The sequence below is a fragment of the Ovis canadensis genome, chromosome 2 (assembly GCF_042477335.2).
Source record: "Ovis canadensis isolate MfBH-ARS-UI-01 breed Bighorn chromosome 2, ARS-UI_OviCan_v2, whole genome shotgun sequence".
Lineage (NCBI taxonomy): Eukaryota > Metazoa > Chordata > Mammalia > Artiodactyla > Bovidae > Ovis > Ovis canadensis.
Window position 1 is genome coordinate 17549450 of NC_091246.1, and position 18811 is coordinate 17568260.

At 35.1% G+C, this 18811-nt stretch overlaps 1 protein-coding gene across 3 annotated transcripts in view; it reads right to left on the reverse strand.

Moving 5' to 3' along the window:
- FKTN (fukutin) overlaps positions 1-18811 on the reverse strand; it is an 88090-nt gene that overhangs the window by 53383 nt on the left and 15896 nt on the right. For all 3 annotated transcript variants that reach the window (XR_011254217.1, XR_011254216.1, XM_069575528.1), the window contains exons 2-9: positions 18497-18698; positions 17686-17745; positions 15331-15537; positions 11586-11863; positions 10789-10921; positions 4733-4862; positions 2621-2754; positions 1102-1229 (exon numbers count right to left, since the gene is read on the reverse strand). Coding sequence is in view for 1 of the 3 variants with exons in the window: in XM_069575528.1 (XP_069431629.1) it covers positions 1102-1229; positions 2621-2754; positions 4733-4862; positions 10789-10921; positions 11586-11863; positions 15331-15537; positions 17686-17745; positions 18497-18601 (1175 nt within the window). In the remaining 2 variants the exon portion in view is untranslated. The remainder of the gene's footprint in view (positions 1-1101; positions 1230-2620; positions 2755-4732; positions 4863-10788; positions 10922-11585; positions 11864-15330; positions 15538-17685; positions 17746-18496; positions 18699-18811) is intronic.

An 18811-nucleotide genomic window follows, 5' to 3' on the forward strand; every position in this document is an offset into this window, starting at 1 on the left:
ACTTATTTGCTGTGATGTTGAACAAACGACTTAAATTCTCAGTGCCTCACAGACTATCTATGGTTGTTATGAGGATTAGATGTGTTAATACATGAAAAATGTTCCCATCAGTGCCTGACCCACAGTAGTATGAGGAGATTAATGTTCAAAAAAGCTAAAGGCTACAATTAGTTAGGGTGAAGCTGACATTTTCCAGGTCTGCCTGACTCCAGAGCCCACATTCTTTGGGTTCAGGTTCACATTCATTCTCTCTCTCTCAGAACTGTCAACAGGCCAACTGCATCATAAAGGGTATATACACAGTTACTCTACATTTTTGTCTTTTAATAATCAAGGAGTTTGACTATGGCAGCATTAAAAAAATGCTCAAAATGCTAGTCTAATATATTGTAGTCCATCAATTAATTCAGAATTGAGATACTTTCCCCCTACAATTTTCTATCTGAATTAGGTGTCTTAAAAAAGATTATAATTAGCAGCGTCTTTCCTTTCTTGTTAGCACATACAATAATGGTACATCTTACAATGCATATCACCTTACATTTGAGAAAACGTGGTAGCTGTTAACTACCATATTATTCTTTAAATGTATTCTTTAAAGTATCCTTTAAAGAATGGGCCTCAGTCTATGCTAAAGGCACATTCCAGAGCTTGCCCAGCATTCATGACCTCAGTTCCAGCCAATCCCAATCTCCTCACTTAAACTTCACTTCACCTTAACTATCTCCTTCTTACTGATCCTTACCCATTCTCATTAAATTATCAAGTTTCAACAGCTCTAACAGCCAATTGGTTTTTTGGCTCAGAATCTGGGCCTAATTTTCTGTTCCTTATTTTGGCTTTCCCTTTCTGATGACTCAAGGACTTCCAATCATAATGACTTTTTGGAGTGACAAACCCAGGGGCACTTCCTCAGTCCTGATAGGTATCCTCACTTCTCAAGTGTAACCGGGAAACTCTTTGGGAAGCTGAGAAGTATCAGCTAAACAGTGGAGCCTTGATGGTCATTCCCCATCCCACCTCATTTTCAGTTACTTCCTTACTTCTACCTTCTGCAGTTATTTCTAAAGCCCCCTTTGTAAGAACTTATCTGATTCATACTTAAACTTTTTTCCTGTTTTGGCCTGAGTGCCTCCATTCCACATATGGTCAGTCTCTTCATAGAAGAAAAAAATGTCAAGTTTTACATCATCTTTTCCTTGGAAAGACAATTCCAAGCTGTCTTCTACCTAGGGAGAAGATGAAAACCTTTACAGACTGAAACAAAGGAATGAACATTTTTTAAAATCAAAAGAAAAAAAGATTCTTATGTTTTATATAGAGAGAATACAGGTCTTAACTGTTTTTCAAGCTGGAGCATCTCTGAAAGTAGCACACAATCATTAGATTTCTTTCTTAAATGTACATAAAATAATGTTGCTTTTTACAACTGAAGACAACTCAGAATAAATGACTTATAGTAGTTAAAGGATCACTCTGCAAAACATCCTGTTCCAGAGCTCCTTTCTGACTAAAAAAAAAAAAGTAATCAAATAAAAATTATTCCCTTTTATAACCAAGTAAAACTATCAAGTCATTATAATCAATAAGTACTTATGTAAATGTAGTATAGAAACCCATATATCATTGCATTATATATATGAAAAAAGAAGAAATAAAAGTACAAAGGATTCTGAGAGCATTTCCCTAAGAAACTTATCCTACAAACTTATCCTCCAAGTTCCCATTGGACTTGGTATACTTGTCTGTTGTAGCACTAACCACTTAATTGTTTATGCATTTGTTTTCTCTCAGTTAGACAGTGGGCTCCTCAAGGATAAGGACTGTACTTTATTCATCTTTGCCATCCATGCAGAGCACAGTGCCAGGCAAAGACTGGGTGTTAAGGAAATGTTAAGTCATTTACTGAATGATTAGAGTTCTATTGCTTTGACTTTTACCTCAAGAAGATACTTTATTAAATTTTTAAATAAACTAGAATGATTATGATGAGGGAAGTAATTTTCCACAAACAGAACACACTCCTTGCTTTCCAGGAGAACACTTCCCTGGGAATAAGCACATTAAGAGTAAGGTGATTGCCAGGGATCATAGGCTTAGGCTATATGAATTAAATTATCTAAAAGGAGATTTCATCTAAGCCACAATGACCTGTGAGAAAATTGCTATGACCTAGGACATGTGAAATAAATAAGAAACCCAAGTAACGTTTGAAATGATTCTGTATTTTGAGTCCTTAGCAATCAATGGAACGTTTTGAGGTGATAGTTAATATGATGTCTATGTGAACAAAAAAATAAATGACACTTCAGGTAGGGTAGGTGGGATTCTCACTTATTATATTAATTAATTATTAAGTTATGTTGTTCCCTAATGTAATGGCAATAAATTCTTCTTCAAGAGTCCAAGATCCTTTTCACTTTCTCGTGGTCAATAAAAAGCCAGATTTTCTAGTTTTCCTTAAATAGTGCAGAAGTCACAAGTGGTAATAATTTTCTGCTGAACTCATTCTGGCCAATACTGAATGATAAAATGCTATATGAAACATCTCTGAGTTGCTTAATATAAACTTTACTTTTGAAACATGTTACTAATGAAGTGAAGCATTTTTATTACTGACCTTCCCAAACTTGTGTTTGAGTGGGAGTCCTGCATCTTGAAATGCTGAAATAATATCAGATTTGTAATCCTGTATAAAAATTCCTAGGTCAACATCTTTACTATATGGAATAATGCTGCATTGCCGATACCATCCTAAAAAAAAAGAAAAAAAAAACAGAAGAAGAAAACTTTTTTAAAAACTTAAGTTTGGAAATAATTAGTAATTATTAGAATGGACAGTCTTTGTACAATGTATTTTATTTTACAGGATTATATTTAGTGTGCTTTATCAGAATTTTAAAATTAGATCCCAACTTAATATTTATGATCATAGGAGCCAACTGTTGAAGAGTATTTCTTTTATTCCTTCCTTCCTTCACTTGCTCTGAACACTCAGCCACCTCAAGACTTTTCATGATGTACTTTAATTTCTGAATAAATTATTAGCTTTAATAATGTTAACTGAGCCATTCATTTAAAACACTGTTACTTCTTAAAATGTTTACTCATAAATCTATGATGAAGGTTGCGTTTAAGATATGCTAAAAACATAATTTAATCCTTTTGCTTAATTAATATTCCTTTCCTAAGCAGTAATTTGTAGAACTTAGTAACTCTGAATGTGTGATGGGCCATATAAAAAAGGAGAGCAGTATCAACCTCAATTTTCACATATCATATCTAAAGATTACCAAAGATATGTCTACATATTTACTATGTATCTACCTCTAAGTTAGGTGTTATTATACTTTCTAAAAGGAAAACACTTTATACCTTAATATTACTAAGGGCTCTGGGTTTTCCCTTAATATCCTGCTACTCCTTCCATTCAAAGTATTCAAAAAGTAAACAAATGTCTACAATTACCTATGGGAAATACTGTTTGGAATTCTAAACTTTAATTTCAGTTTTAACACAGATTTTTAGAAGCCAAGCACAGGAGGATCTCACATCCAGTTTAAGAAAAATCTATAATCCACATCTATCAAAAAGTCACAAATTATTAAAAATGAAAATTATTAAAATAGAAAAAAATGGAAGGCACTTTAAATATCACCTAATCCAACTTCTCTCATTTTATAAATGCTCTTATGGGGCTAAGAACTCAAAAGATATCATGAGAAATGATTAAGAAGAATTTTGGTAACAGTCCTCAAAACAATCTTGCTTCAAAAAGTTAAACCTTAGAGCATATACCACATAAACGAGATGTACTCTTTTTTGTGCAAGGCAAGGGGCGGAGGTAGCTTACTCTAACTGTAAACTCCTTGACAGGAAGAATCATGTAAATTTTCCACAAAGCTTAAATGACAAGATAACCATATATCCCTGTTTATACCTGTTGTACCATAATTACTAACAGCACTCCTTTCATTCTAAAAATGTCTCAAATTAAATAAATTATACAGTAACCCTCTAAAAGCAGAAGCAGAATTAACTTTTGTACAAATAGTTATAACTAACAGGGAACAAAAACAGCTATAATCAGCTATCATTATAAACAAGAAAGAATTCAAAAAATTTTACGATTCTAAATAATTTTACATTCCAAAGAAGTTTGATCTAATGAATAGTGGAAAGAGATTTAGAAATCTTTCTTGGATTCTATACTTTCCCATCTCAGAATAAGCAGAATGTGGTAAGACAATGATATCCAATCAGTGATACCATCATGATGTGGAAAAGATTTGTGAAAGACCTTATAACATTCCCTTCATTGTTTCTCTTAAAAAAACTTGCTCTTAAGAAACTTTTGGTGCAATGAAAGTTGTCTGTATTGTTTGTATGTAAAGAAACAGAATACAGTTTCTTTTTAAAGAGAATAACCACCTATGGGTAGAAATAATAAAATGCTAATCTAAAGATTACCTGAGGATCACATGTAGTCTACATGTTCTGATATAAATTTTACACACATTATTTTGGGAAACACAACATGGTCTTCCTAATTTTGTCTTATGATTTTGAAGTTATTTCTTAAATAAATCCTTGCTCCATGCACTATTGTTTATTCTGTCTATAAATATGACACTTCAAATACCACCGATGTTTTGTCATCTCAGGCAGTCATCCCTAAAGCCAAAAAGGATGAAATGTCAAAAAGACAAATTATAAGCAAGAAGAATTTTACCTAGACAAGTCCCACTGCTCAGCCAGAACCGTACTCCCAACTTCTTTAATGTTTTGGCTGCTAGTTGCAACAATTCCTTTGCCCGTTTCTGAAAGGTCATAGCTTCCACAGTGTTATCATCAAGGTAGTGCTACAGATATAACAAATAGTAAGCTACTATAGCCATTTCTAAGTTCCCAGAAATATTTCTGTGACATCCAAATTAAACTTGAAAACTAACTCCATATTATAATTTTTCTAGTATAAAAATCAGGTTTCAGAATTCCTTGTTAGTCACACATTAAAATAAGACTATAAAGAGCAGATTCTAGGAGAGCCAAGTTAAAGGAGGAAGGAATATAATCAGGATTCCCAAGGGGTGAGTTTTTTTTTTTTTCACTTTATTTTACTTTACAATACTGTATTAGTTTTGCCATACATCAACATGAATCCGCCACAGGTATACACGTGTTCCCAATCCTGAACCCCCCTCCCACTTCCCTCCCCACAGCATCTCTCTGGTGAGTTTTGTATGTTCTAGTTTTACGGGAAAAGAAGGCTAATTAAGAGGATTACAGGCATATCTGAAGTACAATGCGTTCAATGATATTTTCATCATTCTCTAGTATAAATGCTCTTCAGGACTGAATAGTATAGTAGAAAGAACATGGGATTTTTGAAGCAGACTGTGTTCAAGTCTAATCTCACTTCATTTTAGCTGTGACCCTGGGCATATCACTTCAGGAGAAAATAAGCTCTATGAGGAAAGGGACTTCATTTTGTTTATCACTGTATCTCCAATGTCTAAAACAGTGCCTGAATGAATGAGAGAATGAAAGAACAAACCTCTCTCAGATATAATTTTCTCATCAGTAATTAAAGGATAATAATTATAGTCTGCACGAGAGCTGTGAAAATTTAACGAGCTAATGGATGACAGACAAATGTCTCACAAATTTTTAAATTCTATACAAATACTAGTCATTTATCTATAGTCTCTTCACTTTTCTTCATTTTTAGGGAGTTCTGGAACTGAAGAAAAGAACTATAAGTTCTTCACTAATGCTTCACTACCTACAGGACAAAATCTAAATTTCTTAGCATGACAAACAAGGTCACTTGTCTGTCACTTATCTCCACCCTCCTCATATTTCACTCGCCAAATATGCCACAATTTTTCAAGCCTCTGTGTCTTCATAACATGTTTCCTTTGTCTGAAATGCCCTTGACTAATAAAATCTTGAATGTTTCAGTTCCACCCTCTGAAAAACAATCTCTGATTTTCCTAGGAATACATATATTTATTCTTCCAGGACTCCTCTTCAGTTCAACATTAGAGAGCAAAAAATTATGTTTGCTACTAGATATGCAGACACAGACCAATGAAATAATCTGTTCAATGAGCTCATAAATTACCATTTTTATATACTTTTACTATAATTATTATACTTAATTCATTTTTATTTTTTGATGTAAAAAGATCAAGGGCTTCTTTATTAAATGAATTATAATTTACATATAATATTATATTAGCTTCAGGTTCTGAACACAGTGATTTGAAATTTTCATAGAGGTGTAGAAGACAGTGATTCAATATTTTCATATATTACAAAATGATCATCATGATAACTCTAGTTTCCATCTGTCACCATACAGAGCTATTACAATATTACTGACTATATTCCCTATTTTTTATATTACATACCCCATGACTGGAAGTTTATATCTCTTAATCCCCTTCACCTATTCTGCCCATTCTCACTTATCATATTTCATTCTAACTGCTGATTCTATTTATATTTCCTCCAATAGGCTGTAAAGATGATTCCTTGAGGGTAGGTACTGAATCTCTCCTTCAGTGTATATGCAAGAGTCGGACAGGACTGAGCGACTTCACTTTAACCTTTCACTTTCATGCATTGGAGAAGGAAATGGCAACCCACTCCAGTGTTCTTGCCTGGAGAATCTCAGGGACTGGGGAGCCTGGTGGGCTGCCATCTATGGGGTCACACAGAGTCGGACAAGACTGAAGCGACTTAGCAGCAGCAGCAGCAGCAGCAGCATATAATATGTGACTAACACATACTGATAAATGGGTAAATAAATAAATGATTGATTAAGCCCCTCCCATGCCAACAATATCCTAAAATATCATGGCATTCTTTTACAACAGGAGGAAATATAGTTCCAAGGACCATATATTTCAACCAAAAAATATTCCTATGAAAAAAAAGGGATTGCGGAAGGTAAGTTACATTCTCCAGAATACGATATGGGATCTCTTCAATATGAAAGTATATGGGATCTCTTTAATATGAAAACATCCTCAGAGCCATAATGCTGTTAGGACATACGACTGGAATGAGAGATGTATGCTCTTACCCCTGCTGCAGAGAGAAAAGCCTAGAGCTAGGAGTTTAAAGACTCAGAATTTAGTCCATGCTCAGCCAATAATGACCGTGACTTACATCTCAAGACCTCATATCTTACATTTTGAGACCTTAGTTTTCTTAAAGGTTAATAGTGAATCTTGGCTTATTTCACAGAGTAACTGAAAGGATCAAATTAAATAATATGAATGAAAACTTTATGTTCTACAAAAATATTACTCTGATAGTTATGTCCCTTTAAGGCTGCCCCTGCATGGACATACTCCCATCTCTGTGACATACCTTTATTTTATTTTTTTTTTTGTGACATACCTTTAATACCATGACACTCCCAGAAATTCAATTCGTTAGAACTGACCCTCATATGTGTTAAAATATAAACATGAATATACCTATACACCCTTTACATGTGTTATGGACTTTAAAAATTATAGTTATACATAGGGCTTTCCTGGTGGCTCAGACGGTATGAAGTCTGCCTACAATGCAGGAGACCTGGGTTTGATCCCTGGGCTGGGAAGAGCTCCTGGAGAAGGGAGTGGCAACCCACTCCAGTATTCTTGCGTGGAGAATCTCATGGACAGAGGAGTCTGGCAGGCTATGGACCATGGGGTCACAAAGAGTTGGACACAACTGAGCAAACATATTCTTCCATTTAAAATGTCTCATGTAAATCTTGGGATTATCATATGTTTAGAAAAAGACTGAATCTTAATTTAAATACCATGTCATATTTGATCTTTCCTGTTCAGGCAACCTTTCCCCAAATCCTTCCCCAAAATATAGATTAAAAATAACAAGATAACAGAAGGTGCCCCCTCATTTCATAGATGAGGAAACTAAGGCTCAGAAATTTGCCCCAGGTCTCAGAGCAATGTAGTAGAAGAGGATATGAATATAGCTTTCTAGATATTCCTGAACTAGGGGTCTAGATATTTCCATATCCTCTATGGTTTTTTTTACTGGAACTCAACACACTGGAGCGCACCAATTATTTTTTGACGGCTGCTGCTGAGACAAAATCAAGTGCAGAAAAATATGTATTATCCTATGCTTCTTGGTAGATTGAGAAAATAGTTGAAGTAAATAAAGGAAGTCAGGAGACACTTTCCTCTGTTCTCTTTCCCTTCCTGGACTCTTCTAAACTAGAACCATCACATGAGGCAGAGCAAGAAAGTGAACAGTGGTGGCCTGGCATGGGTATCGGGGCCTGAGCAGGTGATGTGGGCATCCACATGGAGCAAATCAAAATCAAGAAGCATCTGACAGGATGAAGTGAAAGCACGGAATCACTGGTGTGTTATTCTTACTAAAGGTGTATAACATCAATGTAACATGAGGAAAAACCATACAAACCCCAAACAAGGGACAGTTTATAAAATATCTGGCCTGTAATCTTCAAAAGTATCAAAGTCATAAATGTTAAAAAGTGATTGTGAAACTGTTCCCGATTTAAGGAAACTTTATAAAGAGACAGAAATTAAAAGCAACATGTGATTCTGAACTAGATCCTTTTATTATAATGGTAATTATTAAGATAATTAGCAAAACTTGAATGAGGATTAAATGGTAATAATCTTTATGTTATTTTCTGATTTTTGTATTAAGATATTAGGAGACTGTTCTTGTTTTTAAGAAATATTAAATTATTTGAGGTTGTGAGGTAGATATCAACAAATAACTCCCAATGGTTAAGGAAAAGGAATTATTTGTATTGCATCTGTAACTTTTCTGAAAGTTTGAAAACGTTTCCAAAATTACTATTTTAAAAAAGGAAAGTTAGAAGGCTGCTCTATGAGATCTAGTAGATTAGCTCATTACTTTTTTTTTAAACACCAGGCATTGTATTTAAGACTGTTTGGCGCCATCAAGTGTTCAAAGTTATGTATGTTCACTTTAATTTGAAAACTGACCTTCCTGGTTCTAACATTAGAAATTAAGTCAATTCTAAAGGAAATCAACCCTGAATATTCATTGGAAGAACTGATGCTGAAGCTGAAACTCCAATACTTTGGCCACCTGATGCAAAGAACCAACTCATCTGAAAAGACCCTAATGCTGGGAAAGACTCAAGGCGGTAGGAGAAGGGACGACAGAGGAGGAGATGGTTGGGTGGCATCACCGATGTGACAGATGTGAGTGTGAGCAGGCTCCGGGAGCTGACAGGGAAGCCTGGCGTGCTGCAGTCCATGGGGCGGCAGAGAGTCGGACACGACTGAGTGACTGAATTGAACTGATACTCATGATTTCTCAATATTTTGAAACATTTTACATTTTACACTGCCTTCTCACAAAGATCAATAAAATGAGTATGGGCAAATGCTTGCCAAGTAAATGGAGCAGCCCCAATGTTCTAGAAAAAAAAAGAAAAAAACAACCATTTGATTCTGAGCACCTTATTCTTTATGCATTTTCCTACCACTATAGGATCTTTTCTTTATGTCAGGTATTGTGCTAGATGCTGGGGCTACAAAGGTGAGTAAAATAAGATGCCTGCTATCAAAAAGTTCACACCATCTTATAGGTGGACAGGACAGACATTCACAATTAATTGTGATAATTGCTAAGACAGAGGTGGCAATCAGAACAAACTCTTTGAGACAGAAGCAGTGAATGGATGGAAATTCAAGCATCAGTCTGCTTCTCTTCTGCTTCCTCATACTCTGTGGTAGGGATGTGAAGGGCAGCACTTGCCCACTGACACTGGCCCAGCTATACATGCAGTTTTCCAGCTTCTCATTCATGAGGCTTCAGCCACAAATCTACAGATTTAAAGGAACAGGGCTAGGAAGGCCCACTCTGGCTGTCAAGTCTAGGCCTTGGGTGCCAGCACAACCTATCAGAAAAAAAAACCCTTGCATTTTTGGGTTCTGGGAATTTGGTTGGTGATGATACAGCTGGTACTTCTTTTTCTCATTCCCTTCCAGTCCTTGGATACACAGCTTTCTTGGAAGGGAACCCAGAAAATAAAATAAAAGTTTGCCCAGAAAAATAAAGGGCATGAGGAAAAACTAGAGTACCAAAACCCCACCATAGATCTGATTGCTTTCACTGTACCTCTGTTTCATGTCATTTCCTAGAGCTGAACTTTCATGTCCTTTAAAATCATCTTTATATCCCCAGGGTCAGGAGAGTTCCTGGGAAGCCGGCTTTTAATAAATGTTTATTGAACTGAAAGTTAAAACAACAGAATAAAGTAAAGTTCAAAAGCACTTGGTCTTTGTGTAGCATTTATCTTAAAAAACCTTCATAAACACAAAAAATTCATATTCAGTGCCAACCCTCTGAGAAAAACTGTATTTTCTATGAAGTATGTATTCTACATGGTTTGATCCTACTTGGATTGCTTTAAGAACAGAATGTACCATCTTTATAAAATTTGTGGGCAATCCTAACTAAAAGCAGAGGCCAGTGCTAAACCTGTCAATGTCTATCCAAATAAAATAAGGTCTCCGTAAATATCAAACCATTCAACTGGGGAAGAAATTGTTCCTTAAGGTTAATGTTTAATCTACTTAAAAAATTTAAACAATCTAGAAGGAAACAGACAAATCAGAAAAGATGTTTTCTTATCTAAGTCTCTTTTTACCATAAGTCCCTTTACCCTCCCCCCACCTCAACTGATAAATACTAAAAATAAACATATTTCCTTTAAATTGTAAAGTACAATATTTGGTTATCTCTAACCTGAAAGAATGCTCGAGCTTCTTTATACCTACACTCAATAAATCTAGAGTGTGGTATTTCTTCTAGAAAGTGCATTGGATCTTTTGGAATGAGAACATCTAATCCATCAACAGTGATTTGTTGTAACTCTGGCCTGAAAACAAAAATTAAGACTTATTACAAGGACTTAAATTCAGAACACTGGCAGCCTCTTCAAAGCACATTCAATACAACATAAGCAAAATAGCTAAAGATCAAGCATATAAGGTATCATTTTTAAATATCTACTCTTAGCAACTGTCAAATATATAATACAGCAATGTTAATTAACTATAGTGATCATACTGTATATTATATCCCAAGAACTTATCTCATAACTGGAAGTTTTTACATTCTGAACACTTTTACTTGTAAGTATATATCCACAAACATACTTTATCCTGTGTCTGATCTCTTTATAAATATAATAAGATTTGTATTCTTTTATGCCTCACTTCTGTCACTCAGCATTGTAGGATTCATCTCTGTTGCTACATAGAGCATGAGTTAAGAGCTTCTTCATTTCCCTGCCCCACGGTTCTTCATTGTGTAAACACATCACATTTTGTTTGGGGCACTGAGAACAATGTTGTTATGAACATTCTGATATATATTTCCTGGAGTATATGTACATGAGTTGCTTCTTGTTGAATATTTACGTTTCAAAACTGATTTGCATGAAATACATTTTAGGTTTTTTACTAAATGTGAAAAAGAGAAAAAGAATTCATGACTGAACAAGGTAGGTTTCACGTATTCCCTTTAGACCCTGAATTTACCTGTCAAAAGCTCCAGGATAACGACCAAACTGTAACTTTCGAAAAGGAACAAACTTCCTGTCGATGTGTCCTTTCAGCCGTAGATGGCCATGCCAGAGGTAGTTGCCACTCCTCTCATGAAAGACCACCAAGTGGATGGCATGACTGGTCAATTTGCAGATGTAGTGCAGGGGGATTTCAGTCCCAGAAAGTGAGTCTATCCAATCCAGCCGGGGGTCCTTGCTCTCGACCTTTAGGCACTGAAATCCCATATTTTCAGCTAACCGAAACCAGCCTTCCTAAAACAAAAGAAAGATTTAAATATTTTCAATATTTGAATATTTAAAATAAATACTAGTAGCAAAATTAAAGTTACTCTTACACTGAATTAAGTCTTCTGTATTATTGTCCTAACCTGCTCTTTGCCTGAAGATTAAAAAAAGGTGGGGAAGGAAAGGTGGGAGAATTAAGGAAAGCATCAAAAAGAGAAACCAAAGAGCATGGAAGACATGTTCAAAGACTCTCTTTATGAAAATCAGTACAAATTTCTCCCTTGGAATGAGAATGTCCATTCACTATAGTGTTCTCTGGTTAGCATCTCCAAAGTAAATGTTAATGTAAGGACTTAAAATTAAACCTGTGATTCTCAACTTAACTTCTAATAATCTTCAAAAGTGCTTCATAAGAGCAGGGTTTCTCATCTCATAGTTATATCCCAATGCCTTAAACTGCTACTAAAATAGAAGTCTATCATAATATACATCATTAGAAAACAGACTAAGATACACTATAAAGCAAAGTACATTTCAGTTATTAGTTATAGTATAACTCTCACGTAAAAAGATTAACCCATACAGTAGATTTTTAATCCTAACAACCAGTGCTACAGATGGTTAAACAGTAGTAATTATTAAGAACACCTCACATTTGAACAGAAATGTACAGTTTTTAAAGAACTTTTATAAACATTACTGTATTTACATATAACATCTATGGCTTCCCTGATAGCTCAGTTGGTAAAGAATCTGCCTGCAATGCAGGAGACCCTGGTTCGATTCCTGGGTCAGGAAGTTCCCCTGACGGGATAGGCTACCCACTCCAGTATTCCTAGGCTTTCCTTATGGCTCAGGTGGTACAGAATCCACCTGCAATGCAGGTTCGATCTGGGTTTGATCGCTGGGTTGGGAAGATCCCCCGGAGAAGAGAAAGGCTACCCACTCCAGTATTCTGGCCTGGAGAATTCCATGGACTGTACAGTCCATGGGGTCTCAAAGAGTCAGACATGACTGAGTGACTTTCACTCACTGGTTGAATTCATGACATTGATCTTAAAGAGTAAGTAGCACAGATATTGTAGATAAAGAAAGAGACTCACAGAAGTCCAAAGAGACAAAATTAGCAAGAGGCAAAGCTACTGCCAGCATTTAGGTCTTACGTAACCAAATACAAAGTTCTTTCTACTCTACACCACCACCTCTTTAAGTCTATATTTATATAACGTGTATGAAGCGTATTCACATCAATTATTTCATCTCATGTCCATAGAAACTATGTGAGGTCAACAGGGAAGATATTACACCTAATCTACAGTTAAGGAAAATAAAGTTCTAAGTAGTAATATCAGGCATTAAAGTTATTAAAGGTTGGAACTAAGTCTAAAAAGTGATCATTCTGGCACAGAATGCTAACCAGTATCAATTACAATTGCCTTCCCCTTTCTGGATATAGACTGAAATTGTGTTTTGGTCAAAGGAATGCAGATGGAAACATCAGATACCACTTCTAAGCCTGGCCTTACAATGTCCCACAAGATCTTCTCTGCTTTTTCTCTTTTATCTGCATGTAGAGAAACAAAGAACTATGGGATAGGGAAGCCACACAAATGAAACATCCTGCATCCTATAAGCACTGCTTATAGGAAAAGTCATCCAGGAATACTCTTGACCAAGAATATTCACACTGGATTTTGTCCAGAGACAATTACTCCTTTTTTTGCACTAAGTCAATGAGATTTTAGGGTTGTTTTTATCAGCAATTAATGTAACTTATCCTGTCTAAACTGTGGAAAATTCTGAAAGAGATGGGAATACCAGACCACCTCACCTGTCTCTTGAGAAACCTGTATACAGGTCAGGAAGCAACAGTTAGAACTGGACATGGAACAACAGACTGGTTCCAAATAGGAAAAGGAGTACATCATGGCTGTATATTGTCACCCTGCTTATTTAAGTTATATGCAGAGTACCTCATGAGAAACGCTGGGCTGGAGGAAGCACAAGTGGAATCAAGATTGCCAGAAGAAATATCAATAACCTCGGATATGCAGATGACACCACCTTTATGGCAGAAAGTGAAGAAGAACTAAAGAGCCTCTTGATGAAAGTGAAAGAGAGTGAAAAAGTTGGCTTAAAGCTCAACATTCAGAAAACTAAGATCATGGCATCTGGTCCCATCATTTCATGGTAAATAGATGGGGAAACAGTGGAAACAGTGGCTGACTTTATGTTTGGGGGCTCCAAAATCACTGTAGATGGTGATTGCAGCCATGAAATAAAATGACGCTTACTCCTTGGAAGGAAAGTTATGATCAACCTAGACAGCATATTCAAAAGCAGAGACATTACTTTGCCAACAAAGGTCTGTCTAGTCAAGGCTATGGTTTTTCTAGTAGTCATGTATGGATGTGAGAGTTGGACTATAAAGAAAGCTGAGCACCGAAGAATTGATGCTTTTGAACTGTGGTGTTGGAGAAGACTCCTAAGAGTCCCTTGGACTGCAAGAAGATCCAACCGGTCCATCCTAAAGGAGATCAGTCCTGGGTGTTCATTGGAAGGATTGATGTTGAAGCTGAAACTCCAATACTTTGGCCACTTGATGCGAAGAGCTGACTTATTTGAAAAGACCCTGATGCTGGGAAAAATTGAGGGTAGGAGGAAATGGTGACAACAGAGGATGAGATGGTGGATGGCATCACTGACACAATGGACATGGGTTTGAGTGGACTCCGGGAGTTGGTGATGGACAGGGAGGCCTGGTGTGCTGTGGTTCATGGGGTCGCAAAGAGTCGGACATGACTGAGTGACTGAACTGAACTGACCCTGTCTAATACAATTTCCCCTTAGTTCTCCTTATATTAGAATTAACTACTGTAGGATTTCCTTTCTTCATAAGCCTAAGAGGTAGAAAGTACTGATTTAGTGTAAGAGTGGCTGATTCAGAGCAGGAATCTACTGTACAGGATGAAATAAAAACATTATAAATTGGTAAATTTACGAAAAATTTAAAAGCCCAGACAGAACTTGAAGAGGAATCAGACCTCGAGTGTGAGGAGATAGACAAAACAGGAAGAACTATGAAATGGCTTGCCTTTTCATAATCATGACAGAGGAGCGTCAAGAACAAAGAAGTTGCTCTGATCAAACACAGCAAAGGCCTAACCCAAGGCTATACTGCACAAATCTACTTCCAGTTATGGGCTTTCCAGGTGGCTGAGTGGTAAAGAATCCACCTGCCAATGCAGATGTGGGTTCAATAACTGGGATCAGTAAGATTCCCTGGAGAAGGAAATGGCAACCCACTCTAGTATTCTTGCTTGGGAAATCTCACAGACAGAGGAGCCTTGTGTTTTGTTATTTATAGCTGAAAATATTCTTGATATAATTTATGTCTTTATAAAAAATTTTAAATATTTTACAGTTTAAATTGGTTTAATCTTACATTGTTTTACAAAAAACACATTCCATTACCTGAAAGCAAATCATCTTACCTCATTCTTCCATAGTTGATACTGTAGTGCAAATGTAGTAAAGTCTCTTGGAACACAGAAAAACTTGCATTCTGAAGTGGAGGAGGCATGAGAAGTATTCTTGACTTGTTCAAAGTTTTTATTAATCAATTCCAGAATCAAAGGATCAATAAGGAACACGGGTACATTCTGACTGGATGTTAGCATAATAAATTTTTTAACTGCACGCTGTTTGAGAGGAAAAGAATTCCCTTAATTCTTCTAAACCAATACAATAATCTATCTCATTAGATTTTATTCATTAATTTTATAAGAACACATATAGAGTACTTATTCAATACATACCAGGATTACTACTTTGCTAACATTAAAAAACCCACAAATAAATAATACACTGTACCTGCTCTTAAGAAGTTCATGGTCTACTGAGGACAATGTACAAATATTTACAATATAAGGTAAGTACAGAACAGTAATCAACTAATTAACTGCACATCAAAAGGATATCGAAATCTTCACAGAGGAAGCAGTATCTGAGATGACAACTCTGGACTTACAAATTATTCCGTTGGTAGTAGCTAAATCTTTTCAAGCAAAAGTTGGAGAGGAAATACCAGGTCTTTCAATTTTAAAAAATTAGTTATGTCAACATTTTCAAAACCAAAAATCAATTGTATGTGGAACTTTTCTTCATATTTGAAATACTGCTTAATAATCTTGCCAAGCAAAATACAAACTAAAATACACTGTCTGCTTGACCATTCCTGTATACAGTCTGACTTTCTAATAATACTGTAATACTGATATTTTAAAATACAATTCTGCTGAGCAGTAAGCAGAACATTCTACTGCAAAAAAAAAATTTTGAAATCAGAATGGAAACCGAATAATCACACTTAGGAGTAAACAATATCTAAGAGTAGCCAAGATAAACAGAATAAATAGCATATATTGTTGCTTAAAAACCTACATTAATGAAAGCAATAATGACTTCAAAGGGATGTATGCCCATCAAAAAAGATGTTTCATGGAATTAAGGATAAATGATTACTCACAAAAATCTGAAGAAACTTATAAAAACATATACAAGATAATAAACAGATTAGAATATCAGGAATTATAAAGATAAAAAAGTGAGACAAATGTATGAATCAGTCTCTTATCCTTTGTTTTTACTGTAGGGTATTATGCAAATACCAAAAATATAATAATCTCTGCTCCAGAGGAGCTTATTATCTCTTAGTGGGAGAGACAACGAAGTAAAAAGTTAGAATAAACAATGCTATGCCCCAAAATTCAATAACTTAGAGGAAATGGATAAATTCCTTTAAAAACACAATTAACAAAATTACCAGAAGATGAAACAGGAAATCTGACTTGCCTTATAACTATTAACAAAATTGAATTTGTTGTATAAAAAAAAGTCTCGCCATCAAAACAAGAAAAAACTCTAGACTAAGATGGTTCACTGGCGAATTCTATCGAAGATTTAAGGAAGAAATAATGCCAATTACACAAAAACTGTTTCAGAACTGAGCAGGAGGAAACACTTCAAACTCATTTTGAGGTCAGTATAATCCTAATAGCAAAACCTGACAAAGACATTACAGAAAAAGAAAGAAAAGTATATACCACTGTCCCTCATGAACACAGATGCAGTGACATTTAATAGAATACTAGAAAATTAATTCTTATAGTTAGAAAAAGAGAAAATGTTATGACCAAGTATAGTTTATCCCAGGAATGAAAGGCAGCACTTGAAAATTAATCAATCATATTAATAGAATAAAGGGAGGAAACTGCTATGACAATTTCAACACAAAAAAAATTTGACAAAATTCAATTCCTATTTCATAATAAAAAACTATCAGCAAACCAGGAATAGGACACTTGTTCAATTTGATAGAATATGAACCAAAAAATCTATTACTGAGTTGCAGGAGTTCTTTATTTATCCTTGATATCAATCTTTTGTCAGACACATGTTTTGCAAATATTTTTTATATTTTCTTGGTTCAATTATGCTTTTCACATATTTATTCATTTGGGGAAGCACCACAACTCAATGAATGAGGATTTTGGAAGCAAGCAGTTAGAATCTAGAATCAGTCACTTATTAGCCAACCAACCTTAATCTTTTTAAGTGAACTGAGGACAAACGTGTATTAACATCATCAAGTCTGCAGAAGGACTAAACGTGATACTCCATATAGAGCACCTGGCACAGTGTCTTCCCCTTGCCCTCTATCACCTACTCCCACTTCCCACCAAGCCAGCTATTAAAACTGCCATAATTTAACAAATACTTATTAAGTATATAAGTGAATGAACTAAATGAACTTGGCAATTGAAGAATTTCTCAACTGTCATACATACCCACTGTGTGCCATCAAATCCAATTCGGCTTTCTTTGGATTTTGATAAACCAGATCCATTCTAGGAAGATAACAAAAAAAAAGTAAATGCAAAGCCCAGCACTTAACATTACATTTAGGGCAGGTATAAGGTTTAACCTATGTAACTGGCTAATAATCATTAAAAAGCATAATCTAAATACACATAGTCATGAGCTAAGAATTCTACAATTATACAACTACCCAAGAGGAAAACACTGAGACTGCTATAATTTATCAAACAGGCATATATGGTCAACATCTCAGAATCTATTAACTTCCATCAAATAATAGTAAACTCTTTGCTATCTCTTTAGAATTACTGTATTTATAAGATCTTTAGAAGCTACTGGATTCTAAATCATTGTCTCTTTATCTTTATGCCTAAAGGTTTATAATAAAGGTAAGTTATAACACTACACTTTCTGTTAGGCACTATATTAAAATCGACTTTGTACTAAACTAAGTCTAACATTTTATCAAAATTATTTATCACTGAACTCTTTCCAATGAGTGATGAAATGTTTGGAAAAATAACAATTTTCACATAATTCTATCAGAAAATTTCAACATCACTGAAACTGTGCACCTCTGACTTTTAGTGTGTTATTATAATAATTTAACTGCTATTCTGAATTGCTTCTTATCATACCCATGAAGAGGAGAATTTCAAAGAAATATTTCTGCAAGGATTTAAAAAACTGATTAATTTTAGGTACTGCAAAAGGAAAGTATGTTAGGAAGATATAAGCTAAAACGAAGTTTAATAATGAGAAAGAAGAAAAAAAAGTTACCTTTGCTGATAAATAGTGCTTGTAGTAGTACAGCTGAAATAGCAGAAATGCAGAACTTGTCAAAGTTAAAAGCACCAAAATCACGTTCTTACTGATTCTACTCATCAGTCTGCAGTGCTCACTTGGTTGTCTTTGGAAAGTAACCCAGTTGGTTTCATCTTTTGGGATAAAAAGATAATCTTGTTTTCTGTGAACAATATTTCTGAAGAGACAAAAAAAAGTCTATATTTAATTTTTTACCTTTATTAACCATGAAAAGTTACCTAAAGTTCAACAGAACATTCTTTGATTTGGTAATGTCCTATTTTACTTTAT